Genomic DNA, 19,655 nt, shown 5'->3' on the forward strand with positions numbered 1-19,655 from the left:
TAAACCGTAAAACAAAGTAAGAAACTATAAGGTGTTTTTCTTTTAAAAATATTAGGTTTTTTTGTAAATAAAATTTAACAATCTGTTTTATATTGTTCGACTTCGAGTTTAAAAGCTACACACCTTATTGACAAGGGAGGAATTTTTCCGACTAAAATATTTCACCGTCAAAGTAGTCAAAACTAAAACTACAGGTGATGATATTGGCATTTGTATAGATAAAAATATTTAAAAATAAATTAGATACATCAAATTATATAGACCAAATTTTGCTAGTAAAAAATATTGTTTCTTCAAAATTTATATCAGCGTCGACTTCACAAAATAAATAGGCAATTTAACATTCATAAAGAAATTCAAGAGAAAACAAGGAAAAAAACTCGTCTAACAAAAAACTAAACAATTCGTATAAGCCACATCTCTCTGCCAAAAACAGCCGACCCTAAAAAAAACCCTAAAACAGAGTACATCCAGATCTAGATCTAGATCTCTCCCCTGGGGCCAAATCCGACGGAGACTTCGGTCACTGATTGGGTGTCTCTCGGCTCCGGGGGAGGAAGTACGGCGGATCTACACCGACAAAAGGAGTCAAGAGCAGTGTGGTGATGGAGGTTTTGTGTGACGGTTTGAGTTGTGATTTTTGTTGCAGCGCGGCTCTTCGGGGGCAGAGGCATGGCGGCTCGGTTCATCGACGACGGAGGCTTGTCTCCTCGGCGACGGCGGTGCGGCTCGTCTCCTCTGCGTCGGCGGTGCGCCTCGTCTCCTCGGCGACGGCGGTGCGGCTCGTCGCCTCGGCGAAGGCGGTGCGGCTCATCTCCTCTGCGTCGGCGGTGCGCCTCGGAGCCTCGGTGGCGAAGTGGCTCCGCTCCTCATCAACGGTGGTGCGGCTCGTCCCTCGGCGACGGCAGCGCGTCTCTGTGCCTCGACGACAGCGGAGGGGCTCGGCTCTTCGGCGACAGTGGGGCAGCGTGGTTCATCGGCAACAACAGCGTGACGTGGCTCTTCGTGGCCATCTTCCTCCCATCGTATCGGTGTTGACTCTCGTGTGTCGGACTCCGGTTTCGATTTTAGATTTTCTTTTCAGTCTCAGTATTAGTTTGTATGTGAAACTTTTAATTTATTGTTGTGATTTGCTTGTTTTGGCTTATTATGGAGGCGGATTAGCCGTTGTCTCCTTTGTCGTTTTGGATTTCCTGTTAGAGTTTTCTCTATGCAGGCAGAAGAATCATCTTCTTCTTGGTCACCGGATCAAGGTTGATTGGATTTCTCCATCATCCGTTATGGATATTTTGAAAGAGCCATTTATGTGCTCGATTTCTCTTGTGCTCATTGTTCTTCCTTTTGTCGGAAGTATGCACAAAATTGCGCGATTATCTGAACTTAGTGTTAGATTCACTCCGACTTAGGTTTGTTGTGTTCCTTGTACTAAGATGTAATTCTCCTGTATTTCTGGGTATTTTACCCATTTCTTAATGGAAATCCATTTCTATTCAAAAAAAAAAAAAAAAAAAAACATTCATAGTTCATAGTTCATGATACGCCGATACATAATATATCATGACTATCTCTTGTATTTTATTTTAAACTTGTAAAACAAAAAATCATATGAGAGTCGCAATAAAGCTGTCAAAAAGGCTGGATCGGGCCGGACCGACTCTTTATCTTCAAGCCCAAAAGAGATCCGAGCCCGACTCCGATCCAAAATCTTTTATTAGAAAGTCGGGTCGAACCTAAGAAAGAGGACCTTAGGCCCAACCCAGGATCAAGTCATCGACCCTCGGAGTTGAGGGTCGGGTCTGGGCCCATGCTTGAAAAGGGCTTAAGTTGTGCCTCGAAAAGTCCAAACTATAATCATAAAAAAATAATACAAAAAGATTTTTTAAAATAAAAAAAAAATACAATTTTAATCAAAACATCAAAAATGTGAGTAAAAAACTTTTATATCATTAATATAAAATTATGTATCAAAACTACTTTTCGTACATAAAAACATAATTTTGAATATATATATATATATATATATATTTTATTTAAAAAGGGGTGGGCACGAACCGGGCCTAATTAGGGTCCGAGGCCCGGGTTGGGCTTTTATGAGGGCCCAGATCAGGCCGGGTTTGAGGGCCTATACCTTAGGCCCAACCCAGGCTCTTTATGAAGCCCGGTTCGGCCCGATTTTTTTTCGAAAATGGTCGGACCAGCCCAAAACCTATAAAAATAAGGGTCGGACTGATTAGTCCACGGGGGACCTAGCCCAATTGACAATTTTAAGTCGCAACATCGTTGCTAAAATCACTTGGGAGAGAATTATCAACATTACCTTATAATATTTGTGTGCGCGGATTCTCATCAAATAAGGAAGGGTATCCTCGTATTTAACATAGCAGGTTGTGCGCTTACAAATTTATAATAATCAAATAAAGAATTACAAAAATGACTTAATATACGAATATTATAGATAAAATAAAACCTATATTGTTTTCATAGCCATTTAGTAAATGTTTTCCAAAATACAAAAAAAAAAAAAAAAAAAACTTGGTTAAGAACCATAAAAGTACATTTTAAGATTTTAAAATTAAAATATGATGTTCATGTTATACAAATTGGTATATTAGGAGTTTAGCTATATAAGTAAATACGGCCAAAAGCTTAATTGTCGATGGAGGACGGTAGCCAAACCAAGCCGATCGATAAGAAAATCAACAAGAAAGCAAGGAGATATCACTGTGTAATAAATCACTAACATTTTTAACCACGTAGGAGAAATCACTGCGTAAGAAATTTCCGCATTGAATTCAAGCACAACAAAAAATAACAATAACAACATTCGAACATCGATGAAAATGGAGTGAAACTTTGAAGCGAATTGGAAAAATAGAACGCGAAGGAAATCGATTGGCAACGAGTGTCGCACAACAATAAAACACATATATTTAATTGAATTGTGAAAAGTCTGGGAAAACCATATAAAATTTAAATTATTTTTAAAATCAATTGAGCTTTGAATCCATCAAACTTGTACATGAAATGCCTGAATAAACAACATATAAAGCATGATATAACCTTACAACTTTAACAAATCTTAAAATGAGTAGAATAGCCAATCAGAAACATAGAATTGTCAAAATAGCCAATATTTGGTTTATTTTGTGGGATAGCCAATAAACCATATTAACCTACCTAATGAGACTCTTATACCCTCCATTAAATGGGTATAGCTGATTTTTTTTAAAAGGGGTATAGCTGACGAGATATTGAATTCAATATCTCAAATTAAAATCTTTCAAATTACGCGCGTTGAAATTATGCTCATGCACCTGCAATAAATGTGAAATAGGGAAATAAAATCATCATTACAAAACAGAATTCTCGAAAATAGAGCAAACTAAAATTCACAATTCAATTTGAAATCTCCTGAAAACTCATTTACGCGTAATTAACATAAATTTACCGACATTAACATAAAATATACACAAATATGTCGAAATTAATACAAATTTACACAAATAAACATACATAAACACAACAATAATAAAAAACAAATATGTTAAAAATTAACACAAATTTACACAAATAAATAGACATAAATACAACAATAATAAGAACAATAAGAAAAAAATCAAGCACACAAGATTCACCAGCTGAGGGGGTTTCTATGACGAAAGTTGAGGCCAGAGAGTTGTCATGGCCCACTTGCATTTCACCCTCGCCGCCGCGAACGAAGCCGATCAAACTCTGTTGTCGCAAACAATATTTTGCGACGGAGATCCGACCATGCCGTTAATTTCAATTGGGCTCGAACCATCGGATACACCCCACCAGGAGGATACGGTGGCGTTGTCACTATGGCAGTCGCCGGGCTCCGCATCAAGACTCTCCGACAACCTCAATGACCTCGGTGGGCTTGGTGCCTGTGTGTACATGAATCCTTCGACGGAGGCAGCGCCGAAGGGGACGGCGATCTTGGGAGGTGAAGCCGGCATACGTGTCGATGACGTTGACTGCGTGGCGAACGAAGGAAGCCTCGCGCGTGCAGCCGATATCGAAGACGGATGACAGTTAAAATCATTTTTGAACTGATGACAGAGAGAAAGAGAGTAAATGAGTTTAAATGTATAATATGAACACAATATTTCATTAATGATTTACTTCAAATAAACATTTAAACAAATGGGCGAAATTGGAAGAAAAAATTGGTTTGATTGTCACATCATCAAAATTGGTTATTTAAATAAAAATTTGAAACGTTGACTAATTTGCAATTCCAACGCTTGATGTTGGCTAGTCCGTGTAATTTTCCATCTTAAATAGTATTACTTAGATAGCACTTTAAAACTATCTAAATTCATATAGCAAAAAAAAAAAAAAAAAGACTTAACTATAAAATCAAATATAGAATCACGTAGATTTCATAATTGCAGAGCTAAAATTTTGACGAGATTTTTTACGTTAAAATTCTAGCTTAATTATATCATGACAAAAAAATAGCTAAAACAAAAACAAATTAATGCACCATATTATGTGATAATTGATATTTGAATAATTTGTTAAAACGTAGATTGAGGGTAACTATTAACTATAGGATATAATTTAAAAAAAAAAATCGAGCAGACAATTTTACAGAAAAACTAAACCGTATGTGAGAAAATTAAAAATTTGATATTTTACAACCGGCTTAGTTTGATATGGCTTATCTAGTGCGGATTCTCTTAAAAATGTGCATAAAATTGTATTTGATATTTACTAATCATTTTAAGAATAAACGGGATTTTGTATTCCTACATAAAGGAAAAATTATGCATAGCATTTAGTATTTACGATGTTATTGAGATTCTTCCAAGAAAATTGAAAATATATACTTAATACCAATTTTTTTTTAATATTTACGAATGATCTTTTTTTCTTATACGACATGTCATAAGCGTTGCTCAGTTTTTAATCCGGTCCATTTATATAAAAATAATCCATTTTTTTTTAATATTTCTGATTTTAAAAAGAGCTAGAGAGAAAAGGTTGAAAGAGTGTGCGAGAGAGCTCCACACGTTGGTCACTCTCTCTCCCTATCCATCCATGGCAGCTCTTTCTTGTTACTCTCCGCGACTTCAACCACTCTCTTCTTCGACATCGACATCGTCATCAACGCAGAGCTCTCTCATCACCACTCACTCACCACCAACGCTCTCTCGCTGCTCGCCGATTTCCCTCAGACCCAAACTCGGGCAACAAACTAATAAGCTGTTCGTCAGCCCAGCTCTGGTGTTTCTTAGTAGTAATGGCTTCGAAGCGTCGGTGGACACGCAGACTTTCATCGCCACAATCAGCGTCCTCGTCACCATTGCTCTCTCGCTCTTTCTCGGCCTCAAGGTTATCACGACCAAACACTTCCTCTTTTCTGTTTATTTCCTTTCTCGTTTCTCGGGAAGTTATCCTCTATTTTTTTTTCTTTTCCTCGTAGGGAGATCCAGTGCCTTGTGAACGCTGCGCTGGAAATGGTGAGTTTTTTTAGTATAAAATTATTTTTATATATTTGTCAAAGCAAAAGTAGAGAGTTGAGACGAAATGTCAGTTCTTGCCTTTTACATATTGAATTATGTATAGCTTTGCCTCTTTCGTTGTTCATTGTCGAAATCAGTTGGGGGTTTAGGGTTACTTTAAGTTAAATACCAGAGCTTTGACTGATCACTGTAGAATTTTGATCGTGAACTCAATAGCCAACCACATAGTTTGAAGAAGTGTGCGAACACAAAATACTTCTAAAAAAGATTTCATTGAAGAAAGATTCCGACTTGAAGCATTAGTGATCTTGCAAGCAAAATCCCAGGCTTTGCATTTAGGATTATCATGAAACTTCAAGGCTTCAAAATAAAACATTCGTCTTTCGTTCTGAAATCAGTCTTCGAAATGTAAGATAACCGGCTTCACTTGTCTTTTGAAATATAGTGGAAGTAGGCACACAAAACACTTTTGGGGAGAAAATGCTTCAAAGCCTGCAATGGAATTTTTCGCTGGTGTTCGTCTTAGTTAGCTATATAGTAGTGTGAAGTACGCTAACGTTGTATATATCTCGAGAGGTTTTCCAATCCTTTCCTTATAAGAAACACTCCAGATTTTAGCGTGAAGTCCGTTTCAAACTAATATACATGGTGGTTTAGAGCTTTCAAGGAAGTTGCTTGAGCTTCAAGGAAGTAAATGGACATTTTTGTTGTTGGCAAAAGCTGTTTAGTCTGTACTTTCAAGGAGTTAAATATTTTATTTTTAAGATTTTAATATGTTATCTCTGTTTTTCAGGCGGAACAAAGTGCGTGTTTTGCAACGATGGTAAGATGAAGAAAGAGACGGGTTTTGTCGACTGTAAGGTGTGCAAAGGCGCAGGTACTACCCGTTGTATCTATGTCGCATTTTCTTTTCCCATTACACTATTCGCTCTTTAGAACGGTTGTTTAGCCGTTAAGAGTATTATTTTAATTGCAGATTAATAATTTATAATCTCTTTACATCATTTTTTAGTTTACATTCTGTAGGATTGGTGTTCTGCAAGAAATGTGCGGGATCTGGGTATTCTCGTCGAATATGAACTTGTTGCTTGATCTGATCCCTCAGAAAATTGCAGTCTGTATGTATGATAACAAAAATTCTTTATTTGTTCTCAAGAAAAGGAAAATTACATATTTATTTTCTTTCTACTTGTAAAACTTTTTTTTTTTTTTTTTTGCATTTTAAAAACTATTTCATAATAGTATAATTAGATCATCAGTCTCATCTTTTTAATACATATATATACTTCTTGCCAACGTGGCTTTGAATTGATTGGCTAATTTTACTTGGACTCTTAATTATGTTTTTGACATTCGAGTATTCAACTTTTTTTTTTAGTTTGCATCAGAGAACTTTGATCAAGAAGGCTCTGAAGAACTATCAAACATAATAGGGAAACTTGGCTAAACATAAACCTGAGCTTCTAGTTCTCAGGGGCGACTTACACATTCTATCAACAAAATCGTTCAAATGCCTAGCGATCCAGCTACAGTTAAAAAGTCTACAAAAGCTGAAAAACTAGACAAAATATGAGTCCAGAAGTTTGAGTCCCTCTCCGGAATTTAGAGTTCCCACAACATCTTCCAAACCAGCTTTTTCCTTCAATTAGCCACTGCTCAATGGGGACCAGATCAGTTTATCTCTGAGTGGTGCTGAGCAAAGGTGAATACGAGATACGTCTCTGGTCCCATTTTCCTCGGAAAATAATTTTCCAGTCTCGACCCATGAGACTATTCCCCGCCTCTGGACGCAGATCGTGCCACTCATATTGTCCCCAACTGGTGTGCCGTCTCTTTGGATGGATCACTGATTGTCTTAAAGTTATTTATAATAAAAAACAAACTTATAGCTTTGGGATCTTGATATGTGCCCGGGCTTTGGAACGTGTAACAGGAGCCGTGTTGGAAACTCGCCGCTATCGAAGATCCTCCTTGGTATTGGCTCCGTCAAACCTGTGTGAGAGAGAGATAATCTTTCTTTAACTCTAATCTCTATTGAGATTTAAGTTAATTGGGCAAAAGATCCTTTCCTTGATAAAAACAGACCTATTCATAGGTAGGTCTAAAATATCCAAATAAGGGAAATTACATGAATTAAAAATCGCTGAAATTAAAAACTGCAACTTAATTTAAAAGCACATAAAAAACTTAGTTTGCAAAATACTAAAGCGATTAAAACTTTCTGTCGTTTATCCTCTTCTTGCGTCGTCGATACGTTTTGAGTGACGTATCAGACCGCTCTAAACCGCAATTTCAAATTGTGAAACTGGGTCAGACCGTTTAGGCCCACCGGTATACAAAGTAAGCCGGATCAGTCGTACGAAAAATCGTATGAAACTGGATTGACAGTTTAAAAAACTGATGGTCCCGGTCTAGTATGTGGATTTCTGATTTTTTTTTGCATACCTTAATATTTTAGTGACATTATAGAAACTTGACTATTATCGAGATAAGTGTCTTGTCTCAATAAAATTATAAAAGTTGTATCATCCATCTAGTCTCTATAAGGTGTCTCGTCAGTTCACACATTTAATTAACAATGCTAGCAAATTAGTTTGAGAAATTGGACAAAACTATGACTAATCTAAACTCACTTTGCTCAAATTATAAATTTCCCGATTCTATATGTTTGACTATTATTTTAAGCAGAGTAAAAACTTGAATATCTTTGCATAATAGCCATTTTCTTTCTCCCATTTATCTAATCTCTCGCTCAAACTTGGCTCAGAGTTAAAAAAAAAAAGGTAAAAAAATTAGCCATTTTAGTTGAAGAGGAGATAACCATAATCAAAGTATTAGAACCATAATAAAAGTAATGATCAATTCATTAACCTTACTGAACTGTTATAAGTTAGTGTTCGGTCTTGTAGTATGTGACCTTGGAGCACTTGTTAACTCTTTGTTCTTATTTGAAACAATACTGTTTTAACCATCTACCTTTCGAAAGCGAGTCTGTGTATATGTCTTCATTTGTGACATTCTCACACAAATTTGCCTCTAACCACCTTTTGATGTAGGACTCCGTCCTCCTTCAATTATCTTTGAAAATGGGCTTGCGATAAGGAAAAAAAACCCCAACATCGACAAGAACGGATTGACTCGAGAACAAGATTAATTGGGCCAGCCCAATTCAAGAATGTTAATGTTATCAAAATAAATGTTATCAATGTGAGATGAACGTCAAAATTATAAGCAATCACGACCAATTGTTGTATAAATACGTGCTGGTAAGACTGAAAAGGCCTTTAGATTATTTTTACGCCAACCACTTACACTTAAATACATTGTAAATGAGCTCGATCTATGAAACCAATATGCTTGTTGTTGCGTTCTTCTAATATCTTTTCGGTTCATTTTCCATCGGTTCATAAGTGTTGTTTTTCACTTCAAACTATCGGCATCTTCGGCTTTCCATTGGACAAGAAGCTCCCAGTTATCGCCGCCATCCGACAACGCAACGACTAGCCCAAGTTTTCGCTTCATGGGTATTCCCAACTCCTCGACGAAGCTCGTCTTTATAAAATTATGCATAATCCCCGTGTCAAGGAGCACCCACCATGTGCCTTTCGCGATAGAGGCGCGCACTTGGAAAGTCCTCGACGTTTGTTTCCCAGTACTGGCATTAAGGAGATCCCTGGAAGTTCGTTTTCGACGGGTAGGTCCTCATGGTCCTCGCCACCAAGACGAGCTTGGTGTAAAAGAGTATCGGTTTACATACGTGGCCTGGTGTAAACAAGTTTTCACAATTGAAACAAAGGCCCTTCGCACGCCGTTGCCCCATCTCCACGTTGATGAGCCATTTCCACACTTTCTTATCTTGTGCTAGTTTTTCGCTACCTTGGCTGCCCCGCTGTCCAGCCCCGTGATTCGCCGCTACCGGAGTAAACCCGTTCCTCGTCGATGCTGCGTTTCTCGACACAATGGGTGCTAAGAAGCCACCGAAGGTCTTCGGCCCTTTTTCGTCCGCCACCTTAAACTCATTGTTCCTCACTAGTCTCATGGCGATATACAAATCTCATGGCCGCTCGTACTCAACAGATCGCCAGATGGCATCGGATAACCCAACGCAAAATTGCCACAATTGTTGCTCTACCGTTATTTGGTGTTTCTTGCCAAGGAAATCTTCAAATCGCTTGCAATACTCACGTACGAAGCCCGTTTGCTTCAAATATGCAACTTCTCCAATTAGGTTCACAGTGTCTGGTTCTCCAAAATGATCGACGTAAATTATTAAACCACTTGTACGCAACTCCGGATAGTGCATCCCATTCTAATCGCACCCTCTCGTCATCATCGTCCACGCGGTTATCATAAAAATTATCCTCGCTTTTTTGGATCCTGTCATGCGGATCTGTCTCCCCATTAAACTCTGGAAGGTCATTGCAGACGGCCTTCCCGTGCCTCCATCGTCAGTCACCGCTATCCTGGTGGTTTGATCAAGTCCCGAGCACCCTGTTGAACGGGTGTTTGTCGTTCCTGCCTCATCGCTCGTTCCAATTGGGTGCGTCGGCCAATCACCCCCATTGTCTGCTCCAATGCAGCCCCGGCCCTTTATCTCTTCTAGTGGTGGCCAGAAAGCAGCGTCAGCCAAAATCGCCACTCTCTTCCCTCTTTCCGCTGCTACTAGGGGATCATAAGTACTTACATCCTCGATACTCATCTGGGTGACCCCCGAATTTTTTTACTTCCCCCTGCTCGCTTCCTGGTTTTCCTCCATCGCGCTCATCTTCGCTTCTCTATCGTTAGTCGCCCCGTTCGCTTTCTTCTTCGTCAAACTCGCGCTCCCCCTGCACGGGTTGTTGGGGCTCGATGAACGCGATTCCTGGCGCTCTTCAAGAGCCGCAATCGCTGTCTTCTGTCCTCGCAACTCCTCCATCATCACTTCATGCTGTGTGTTCGAAGCCACCATAAACTCTTGGAACTTCGCCATGAAATCCCCAGAAGGCTCCACCCATCCCGTTTGGCTCTGATACCAAATTGAGATGTGCTCGAACTTTGGAACGGGTAATGAGAGCCATGTTGGAAACTCGCTGCCATCGAAGATCCTCCTTGATATTGGCTCCGTCAAACCTGTGTGAAAGAGAGAAATAATTTTTCTCTAACCCTAATCTCTATCAAGATTTAAGTTAACTGGGCAAAAGATCATTTAAAAGCCCATAAAAATTGCTGAAATTAAAAACTACAACTTAAGTTAGAGATAATTGAGAATGGGCTTGCGTTAAGGAAAAAACCCCAACATGAATATCTTGGTTTATTGTTTAGACTCTTTGAATTGCTCTTTCAATGATCATTGAGAATGGGCTTGCGATAAGGAAAAAACCCAACATCGACAAGAACGGATTGACTCAAGAACAAGATTAATTGGGTCGGCCCAATTCAAGAATGTTAATGTTATCAAAATCAATGTTTTCAATGCGAGATGAACGTCAATATCCATATAAGCGATCACGACCAATTATTGTATAAATATGTGCCAATAAAACGGAAAAGGCCATTAGATTATTTTTACGCCAACCACTTGTACTCAAATACACTGCAATTGAGCTCGATCTATGAAATCAGTATGCTTGTTGTTGCGTTCTTCTTATTTCTTTTCAGTTCATTTTCCATTGGTTCATTAGTGTTGTTTTTCACTTCAAACTATATAATTGTTGTCTATGTATTAAATCGAGAACTCAAATACATGAATTTAGACCCCCAAACATAAATTAAACTATAATTTCTATTGTGATTGGTGGTCGTTGACCGAGAACAATCTCACGTTAACACTTACTTAAATATGTTTTATTCTATTTGCCAATACTATGAGAAATGACTTGTTCAAAGGGAAAAAAAAAACTTTAGAAATGACTTTGGTTGTGTTTGGTAGTTAACTCAAACTATTTTTTGTTTTCTGTTTTTAAATTTTTGTAGTTGTACTGAAAAACTGTTTTGTAGTTGTTTTCAAAAAGCTGTTTGATACAGTTTTCATTTTTGTTTTTGAGAAATTGAAAAAATTGGAAAAACCGTTTGGTACACTTTTCACTTTTTTTTTTTGAAAAAATGAAAAGTGAAAACTGTTTGGTACATGAAACAATTTCTCAACTCAAATTTTTTTTTAAACATAAATTCAACTACACAAAATATAAATATGACATTGTTGTTTAGATTGAATACAAATTTTTTTTTGTCATCATAAATATGAATCATGCATAATTATTCCACATAGCTTGAGCAATACATTCTCTAAACTCGAAATGTGCACGTCGAGCTTGTGTACGACGGTCCACCAACTTCTGACGCACCTTGACCTCCGACTCTTTCAGAACTTTCGCCTTCAATATCCTCCAGAGGAACATCTTGATTCCATGTTGTAAACTCAATCCGAAAAAAACTCAATCCAACTTAAAACTCAAATCCAAATAAAACTCAATCCGAAATAAAACTAAAAGCAAATAAAATCTCAATCCAAGCAAAAACTAAAAGCAAATAAAACTCAATCCACATAAAACTCAATCCGAAAAAAATTCAATCCGAAATAAAACTCGATCAAACTTAAAACTCAAATCCAAATAAAACACAAATCCGAAATAAAACTAAAAGCAAATAAAATCTCAATCCACCAAAGTTTCTAATCATCACTTAAGCCTTGGAGAAATGGTAACGTCACTGCGTCCGGGATTGTCATGAAAGCAATGCACCGGTGGCTGACTTACCAGCGAATATGTCCTTTAGTTTATCGTAGTGCGCCAATCCCTTTTCGACTCGGGATATTTCTGCACAAAACAGAGTATACAAAACTATGTTAATTAACCATTATACTGTTATTGTGTGATCACTTGCAAATTCAAAAATTTTTCTTTGATTTGTGTTTTTTTTCGTGTACCCCAAATTTGACCGTATAGTAAGTCAATGTACTACTGTCAAGATATAAATCAAATTGACATATGCTTAGTTTTCAAGAAATATTTTTCCTATGTGATATCGTATGATGTATTCTTTGGACAAAAATCTTGACAAATCTCAACCTTCGTCAAGATTTTGAACTGCGAATCAGAGGTTACGTATAATGGCCATAAACATTAAAAAAATAAACACAGTCACTCAATTAGGAACCGCTCTGTCACACTCCATAAACTAGTTGCCCTTTGCAGCTCAAGCCGACTAATCAGTATCCAAACTACTACTCGACCGACCTCCGAACCTAATGTATCACCGAAGGAATTTCCCACAAAACAAGAGCAGCCAAACCATGATAGCAAACATAAGACAACACACATTTTTTCTTCCCATAAATGGACATCAAATATATGCATACCGTGTGGACTGGAGTCCAACGCTCACTGGCAAGCTCGGATTTCTGGAATGTCACTGCTCTAAATTACCATTTTCAAAAATTCATATCTCCCTCAATTCTAACCCAATTTACACGTTCTTATACATTTTAGAAACCTCATGAAGTCTATTATCCAGGAAAAATGATAGAAAAAATAATATCAGACTGCCTAGAGCTGACGACGTCGGTTTTGTATGCCTGTGAAACTCAAAATCAAACCAAATATTGAGCAAGACCTTGAAATCAATTCTAGCACCCAAATTCAACCAAACTCAATCACAAACGAACCATAATCCATGGATATTCAGAGAATTCACAAACAAGAATAAAAGCCCCAAATGAAAACCCTGATTTTTGGGCTGAACAGAGAGAGAGAGAGAGAGAGAGAGAGAGAGATTTGTTGCCATTTACCTTGTTCAAACTCAGAGTAGCTTTCCCTTGTCCTCAAAACCACGGCCAGAACCCTTCACGAAAACCAAATCCAAATACGAGCTCAGACCGAGACCATGAAGAAAAAGAAAATAGGCGGACGAAGAAGAAGAGAAGAAAAGGAAAGACGACGGAGACTCACCGAACAACCACGAGCTTCCTTGCTCTTCACTCCAGCCGTCTCTCTCTCTCTGCTGGGAAGACGGTTGTTTGAGACCATTCTTTGTTTTGTTTTCTTTTTGTTGATGATGAGGAAGAAGAGAAATGTCGAGCAAAAGAGGGAGAGAGAAATAGAAAAGAGAGTTGAAAAGTAAAAAACAGCTTTAATCACTTTTTTGTTTTCTTTGTTACATTTAAAAAACAACTCCAAATTTTTTTAAAAAAACAAACGTCAAATACCTGACCAAACAGCTTTTGCCTTTATGTTTTCTAATTTTTTAATTTGGAAAGTCAAAAACTCTTTTCAAGAGGGTAACCAAACAGGGAATTTGTAAGCCACATTGGAGATGAATAATAGGGTGAAGTTTAAGTTGAGAGAGAGAGAGAGAGAGAGAGAGAGAGAGTACGCAATAAAATAAATAGGATATTCAAGTATATTTTGATAAAAATGTAACAAATTTTAAAAATTTAGACAGAAACATCAGCTGTCTAACAATTTCAAACTGTTAAGTTAATGTTTGATCAGATTATTATTTTTATTAAAAAAATCAGATTATTATTTAGAGCATTTATTTAATTAATCTAAACTTAAAAAAAAAAAATTACCTACAAGAGGCAGTTTCTACTATTTTACCTTGATTGGTAATGGGCTTAGTTAAATTTGGGCTTTTTTAAAAGTTTCAAACCCACAAACTCTGGAAGTTTAGAGAGAGAAGTGATGTACAAGAATCTTCTGGAACCAAAGGTGTTTGTCTCAACGCTCAACTTTAAAACTAATAGCATAAAAAAGCTAAACCCTAACAATACCCTTGTTTCTCTCTCATCGCTCTCTCTATACATCACGCTCTGCCTTATCTTCTTCACACAACACAAAGCTCATTTCTCTTACACTTCTCTTCTCACTTGCTTAGCTTCACATCTCTCCCCTCTCGCCTCTGCAATGGCGTCGACCAACGCCCTCACCTCGGCGTCCATCTTCTGCTCTCCCAAGAAGGTACGTCAGCTTATTATTTTTCTGCGAGCGTGTCGTTTTTATGATCTGACTGGTGTCGTTTCGTCGGCAGAGCTTGAGGAGGAGCGTCGAGCAACACCAGAGTAACAGGCTGAACTACAGGCAAGCTAGTCGTCGTTTTGTGGTGAGGGCAAACGCGAAGGAGATTGCTTTCGACCAGAAATCCAGGGCTGCTCTTCAGGCCGGTATCGACAAGCTCGCCGACGCAGTTGGCCTCACTCTCGGCCCTAGAGGTAAATTCACCATCTCAATTTTACTCGCAATCAACGTTTTTATTTATTTATTTATGCTGGATTGCGATTGATTCTGTTCGTTTTGGAGCTTTGAAGGAAGAAATGTTGTGTTGGACGAGTACGGTAGCCCTAAGGTCGTCAACGACGGAGTGACAATCGCCCGGGCGATTGAGCTTCCCGACGCCATGGAAAACGCCGGTGCAGCTCTCATCCGTGAGGTCGGTCTAGCTTTTCACGATACCCATTTTATTTTACTGGTTTATCTGAAATTTGGCATATTTTGATGATGATGTGTTTTGTTTTCATTTCTTAATTGTGGGATCAAGGTTGCTAGTAAGACAAACGACTCTGCCGGCGACGGAACTACGACCGCTTCGATTCTGGCTAGGGAAATTATCAAGTTGGGTCTCTTGAGTGTCACTTCCGGCGCGAATCCGGTGTCGCTCAAGAGAGGCATAGACAAGACCGTTGTTGGTTTGGTCGAGGAGTTGGAGAAGATGTCCAGGCCTGTCAAGGGTGGTGAAGACATCAGAGGTAGTGTTTAACTTCTATATGTGTATATATATATACTTACTTTTTGGGTTTAGAGTTTGGTTGATTAATTTTGAATCTTGATGTCGCAGCTGTTGCTTCCATTTCGGCTGGAAATGACGAACTCATCGGCACTATGATTGCCGATGCGATTGACAAGGTCGGTCCCGACGGTGTTTTGTCCATCGAGTCCTCGTCCTCTTTCGAGACCACCGTGGAGGTCGAAGAGGGAATGGAGGTGCGTTTTTTTTTTCTCCACCCGAGAATCACAGCAAATTCCTTTTCTTTTTTTAGTAATTTATAAATGTTTTTCTTTTGTTGTTTTTGCAGATTGACAGAGGTTACATCTCTCCGCAATTCGTCACCAACATGGAAAAAATGATAGTGGAGTTCGAGAACGCTCGAGTCCTGGTCACGGACCAGAAGATCTCGGCCATCAAGGACATAATCCCATTGCTCGAGAAGACCACCCAGCTGCGATCCCCATTGCTGATCGTGGCCGAGGACATCACCGGCGAGGCTTTGGCCACACTCGTCGTGAACAAGCTGCGAGGCATTCTCAACGTGGCTGCCATCAAGGCACCCGGCTTCGGCGAGAGGAGAAAGGCTCTTCTCCAAGATATCGCCATTATGACAGGTCCAATTTTTTTTCCCTTTTTTAATTCGAACAATGTACTATTTCATGTTTGAACAAGTTCATTAAAATAATATATATATATTTTTTGTGTGGGGTGCTCAGGAGCGGAGTTCCAAGCGAGCGATCTGGGTCTGCTTGTAGAGAACACCTCGGTGGAGCAGCTGGGTGTGGCTAGAAAGGTGACGATCAGCAAGGACTCGACCACGATGATCGCTGACGCGGCGTCCAAAGACGAGTTGCAGACTCGGATCGCCCAGCTGAAGAAGGAGCTGGCCGAGACCGACTCCGTCTACGACTCCGAGAAGTTGGCGGAGAGGATCGCCAAGCTGTCGGGCGGAGTCGCGGTCATCAAGGTCGGAGCCGCGACCGAGTCCGAGCTCGAGGACCGCAAGCTCCGCATCGAGGACGCCAAGAACGCAACTTTTGCCGCCATCGAGGAAGGGATCGTTCCCGGGGGCGGGGCTGCTTTGGTGCACCTATCCACCGTTGTCCCGGCAATCAAGGAAACCATCGAGGACCCCGATGAGCGCCTCGGTGCTGACATAGTGCAAAAGGTACGATTGCCTCTGCATTATCCGTTGATAATGCAATCCTTTTTAATCAAATAGTTATCAATTAGATACTGAGTTCTGGAAGGAAAAATTGACAGGCTCATTAGTAAAGACCCAGACGTTATGAACAAACTTCTGGTTTATTTTCTTAACCTGATAATTTCTTAGTTTTTAATCAAATTTGTTTATTAAAATTAAAATTTAGGGTAAATTGAGGTTAACTGAAAATAGTTCAATTTAAAATTCCACTTTTCTATGTAAATTTTGGGTTAATATATTAAAAATCAAAAGATTTAATGTGAACGTTAAGTAGTCAGTTTTCTTTTGTAAGAAATGACCAAAGCATTGGTTAAACAAGCAACTTTATTTAAACGAGCGACTGTGGGTACAGGCATTGGTGTCGCCAGCGGCGTTGATAGCACAAAACGCGGGGATCGAAGGGGAAGTAGTTGTGGAGAAGATAAAGTCTCGGGAATGGGAGTTTGGTTACAACGCGATGACAGACAAGTACGAGAACTTGGTCGAGGCGGGAGTGATCGACCCCGCGAAGGTCACCCGATGCGCTCTCCAGAACGCGGCCTCCGTGGCCGGGATGGTGTTGACCACTCAGGCCATTGTCGTCGAGAAGGCCAAGCCCAAGGCTCCGTCCGCCGCTGCCCCCCAGGGCCTCACCGTCTGAGCACCGTGTCGTCGCTTTTGTAGGCTTGTTAGACTCTCCCCAATTTTGTAGGCGCGTTTGGGTCTGCCTGTATGGACTTTTGATAAATGAGACGTCATAAATTAATCGATTGTTGTTTTTACATGATTATATGCATATATAAAAAAAAACCATTCGGTTTTGAGTTTGATTTTAAATGGCTTTGAATATGATTACATCACGCTGTTAAAATCTTGGGGTGAAAGAATGAGAAGATAAGAAATAAGTCGATTTGTGGGTCTGAACTCTGAAGTCTTAGCGTTGTTGTTCACCTAGATATGACGTCTTGGCTTGTTGTAGTGACGTCACAGCAAAATGCAAATACTTCATTCCTACTATTCCGGCTGTGTGCTACGTATGAAGTTTTTTTTTTTTTTTTTGGCTCACGCATATTCTGTTCTCCTCAATGGGTAACGCTTGCGTTTACTCATTAACTAAACACCCTTTTATTAATTTATTTTTGTGTTACAATCCCCACTTCATTTTGAATACAAAAAAAAAGAGCTGAAAAAAATGATCCCAGTGGTGGATCTGAGCGACCCGGATGAGCAAGCCCTAGTGAAGTCAATCTCGAAGGCGGGGCGGGAGTGGGGGATCTTCGAGGTGGTGAACCACGGGATCCCCGCGGCGGTCGTGTCGGAAATGCAGGCCGTGGGGTCCGCCTTCTTCCGTCTCCCAAAGGCACAAAAGGAGGCGTATTCCAACTCACCCGAGGGCTACGGGGCGGGCCTACGCGGGGGCTGGGCCGAGCACATCTTCCACCGGATCAGCCCGACCTGCCAACCCGACCCGACTCTCTGGCCCAGCGAACCGCCCGGATACCGGGCCGCGACCGAGGATTATGTCCGGCACGTGAGCGCGGCTGCGGATGAGATCCTTTGGCGGCTCTCGGCCGGGCTCGGGCTCGAGGGTCACGTGCTCAAGGAGGCTGCCGCGGGAGGTGACTCTGTCGAGTGCTTGTTCAAGGTCAATTATTACCCGCCTTGTCCCTCCACGGTGGTGGTAGAAAATGAGAATAGTCACGCGCCGAAATTCGGAGTTCAAGCTCATACCGATCTCAGCGCTCTTACCATTCTCGTCCCAAATCAAGTCCCCGGGCTTCAGGTTCTGACCCGCGACGATGGCCGTTGGATCGACGTGGACTACGTTCCCAACGCCCTCATTGTCCATATTGGTGATCAGATTGAGGTACGTGTACGTATACGTGTTCAATTCAAATTTGTAACTTCTGACGTTTTTATGCTGGTAATGGTGGTGAGAGTTTTTAATGCTGGTAATGGTGGTGAGAGTTTTTAATAAACTAAAAGCTTCATAATTGTAGTGTTAGTGTAACTTGAGTCTTGAACTATTTTGGCGACGATGTTGATATCTTTAGAGAAATTAATGTTTTTATTGGCATTTAGTTTTTTTTATTTATTTATTCAAAGATGTTTTTAATGTCGCATTTATTAAAACTCGTTAATAAGTTGACATTCGTATTTAATTAAAAAAAGAAAAGCTGGCAATTGATAGTTTCTTTTAGTTGTCTGATAATGAAAGTGGTTGTGATTTTGATTTTGTCTAGCGTTTTTACTTTCTTCTTATTATTATTCCTAGTACTACTATTATCGAGTAACATTTTTTTTTTCTTTATTATATGAAGAAAATGTTGTAGAGTAATGTTATTTGGAGGCAGCATGAGTTGTTTATTTTAGTTTTTGGTCGAGAAAATTTAACAAGTTATACGTATGTGTACACCAACGTATGAGTTCTTGTGAATTTTTTTGACTGATAATTTTATTTTGTGAAAGTCGTGGTAGATAAAGGAAATGTGAATAAAATTATTAGGAGCTAAATAAATTACTTGCTTTTCGTCCGGAGATATTAATGGGAAAGCTAAATTCTTTGCCCAAAATGCCAAGTTCAATCCTTAATCGATATACACCATGCTATTTCATAAGCATAATTTCTCGAGACTCAAGTATGCATTTTTTGGATATGACGTGGCAGGTAGCAAGTAATGGGTTCTACAAGAGCGTGGTGCACCGGAGTGTAGTGGATAAAGAGAGAACAAGGATGTCGTGGCCGGTATTCTTCGAACCCCCACCCGACTTCGTGGTGGGACCAATTCCCCAACTTCTAAACAAAGAAAATCCTCCGAAATACAGCTCCAACATGTTCAAAGACTATGCCCACAACAAATTCAGTCGCCGTGTTTCCTATTAGTGTCACCACGAGTCATCATATTATAATAAGTTTAATTCACATATGTATTATGATACGATACGGATTTATTAATCATATATTACGTAAAAATAAAACACAAACTTCATTCTCGCCTCAACTATTTTAGAACTGCTCGTACGAACAGTTTATTTTATTTGGTTTACAAAGAGAAATTTAAAAAAGATCACATTAACATACATAAATTAAATTACATGTAGAGATGAAGACCACCGGAGCAAATATCATTTGCCGAATATGGCTCTTTGAAGAACATTGCAAGATATTTCTCAATGTAACTCTTCGTTAATATTTGGAATGATTTTATGATGAAAGCTGAAGTTTAAAGGGAAATGAA

General features: G+C 39.4%; 3 protein-coding genes across 4 annotated transcripts; all 3 read left to right on the plus strand.

Annotated features, from left to right (window-relative positions):
• The first annotated feature begins 4,995 nt into the window (after positions 1–4,995).
• On the plus strand, positions 4,996–6,708 carry LOC149381063 (thylakoid lumenal P17.1 protein). 2 transcript variants are annotated; one of them, XM_089600911.1, is made up of 4 exons: positions 4,996–5,361; positions 5,453–5,489; positions 6,286–6,369; positions 6,505–6,708. In XM_089600911.1, exons 1-4 carry the CDS (start codon positions 5,068–5,070, stop codon positions 6,516–6,518), a joined length of 429 nt encoding a protein of 142 aa, XP_089457037.1. In that variant the 5' UTR covers positions 4,996–5,067; the 3' UTR covers positions 6,519–6,708. The 2 variants fall into 2 exon arrangements, with proteins under 2 accessions (XP_089457037.1, XP_089457036.1); XM_089600910.1 differs by having other exon boundaries at positions 6,519–6,708.
• Positions 6,709–14,175: 7,467 nt separating this feature from the next.
• On the plus strand, positions 14,176–17,253 carry CPN60A (chaperonin-60alpha). Its single transcript, XM_089630145.1, has 8 exons — positions 14,176–14,428; positions 14,499–14,679; positions 14,776–14,897; positions 15,006–15,213; positions 15,303–15,448; positions 15,541–15,847; positions 15,950–16,401; positions 16,790–17,253. The coding sequence occupies exons 1-8, from the start codon at positions 14,375–14,377 to the stop codon at positions 17,075–17,077; spliced, it is 1,758 nt and encodes a 585-aa protein (XP_089486271.1). The 5' UTR covers positions 14,176–14,374; the 3' UTR covers positions 17,078–17,253.
• A 355-nt stretch (positions 17,254–17,608) lies between these two features.
• Positions 17,609–19,326, plus strand: FLS1 (flavonol synthase 1). The gene is made up of 2 exons (XM_089630146.1): positions 17,609–18,283; positions 19,085–19,326. Exons 1-2 carry the CDS (start codon positions 17,609–17,611, stop codon positions 19,298–19,300), a joined length of 891 nt encoding a protein of 296 aa, XP_089486272.1. The 3' UTR covers positions 19,301–19,326.
• The last annotated feature ends 329 nt before the right edge of the window (positions 19,327–19,655 follow it).

This window comes from Urtica dioica, chromosome 11 (genome assembly GCF_054948205.1).
Source record: "Urtica dioica subsp. dioica isolate 48M chromosome 11, U.dioica_male_clone48M_v1_H2, whole genome shotgun sequence".
Lineage (NCBI taxonomy): Eukaryota > Viridiplantae > Streptophyta > Magnoliopsida > Rosales > Urticaceae > Urtica > Urtica dioica.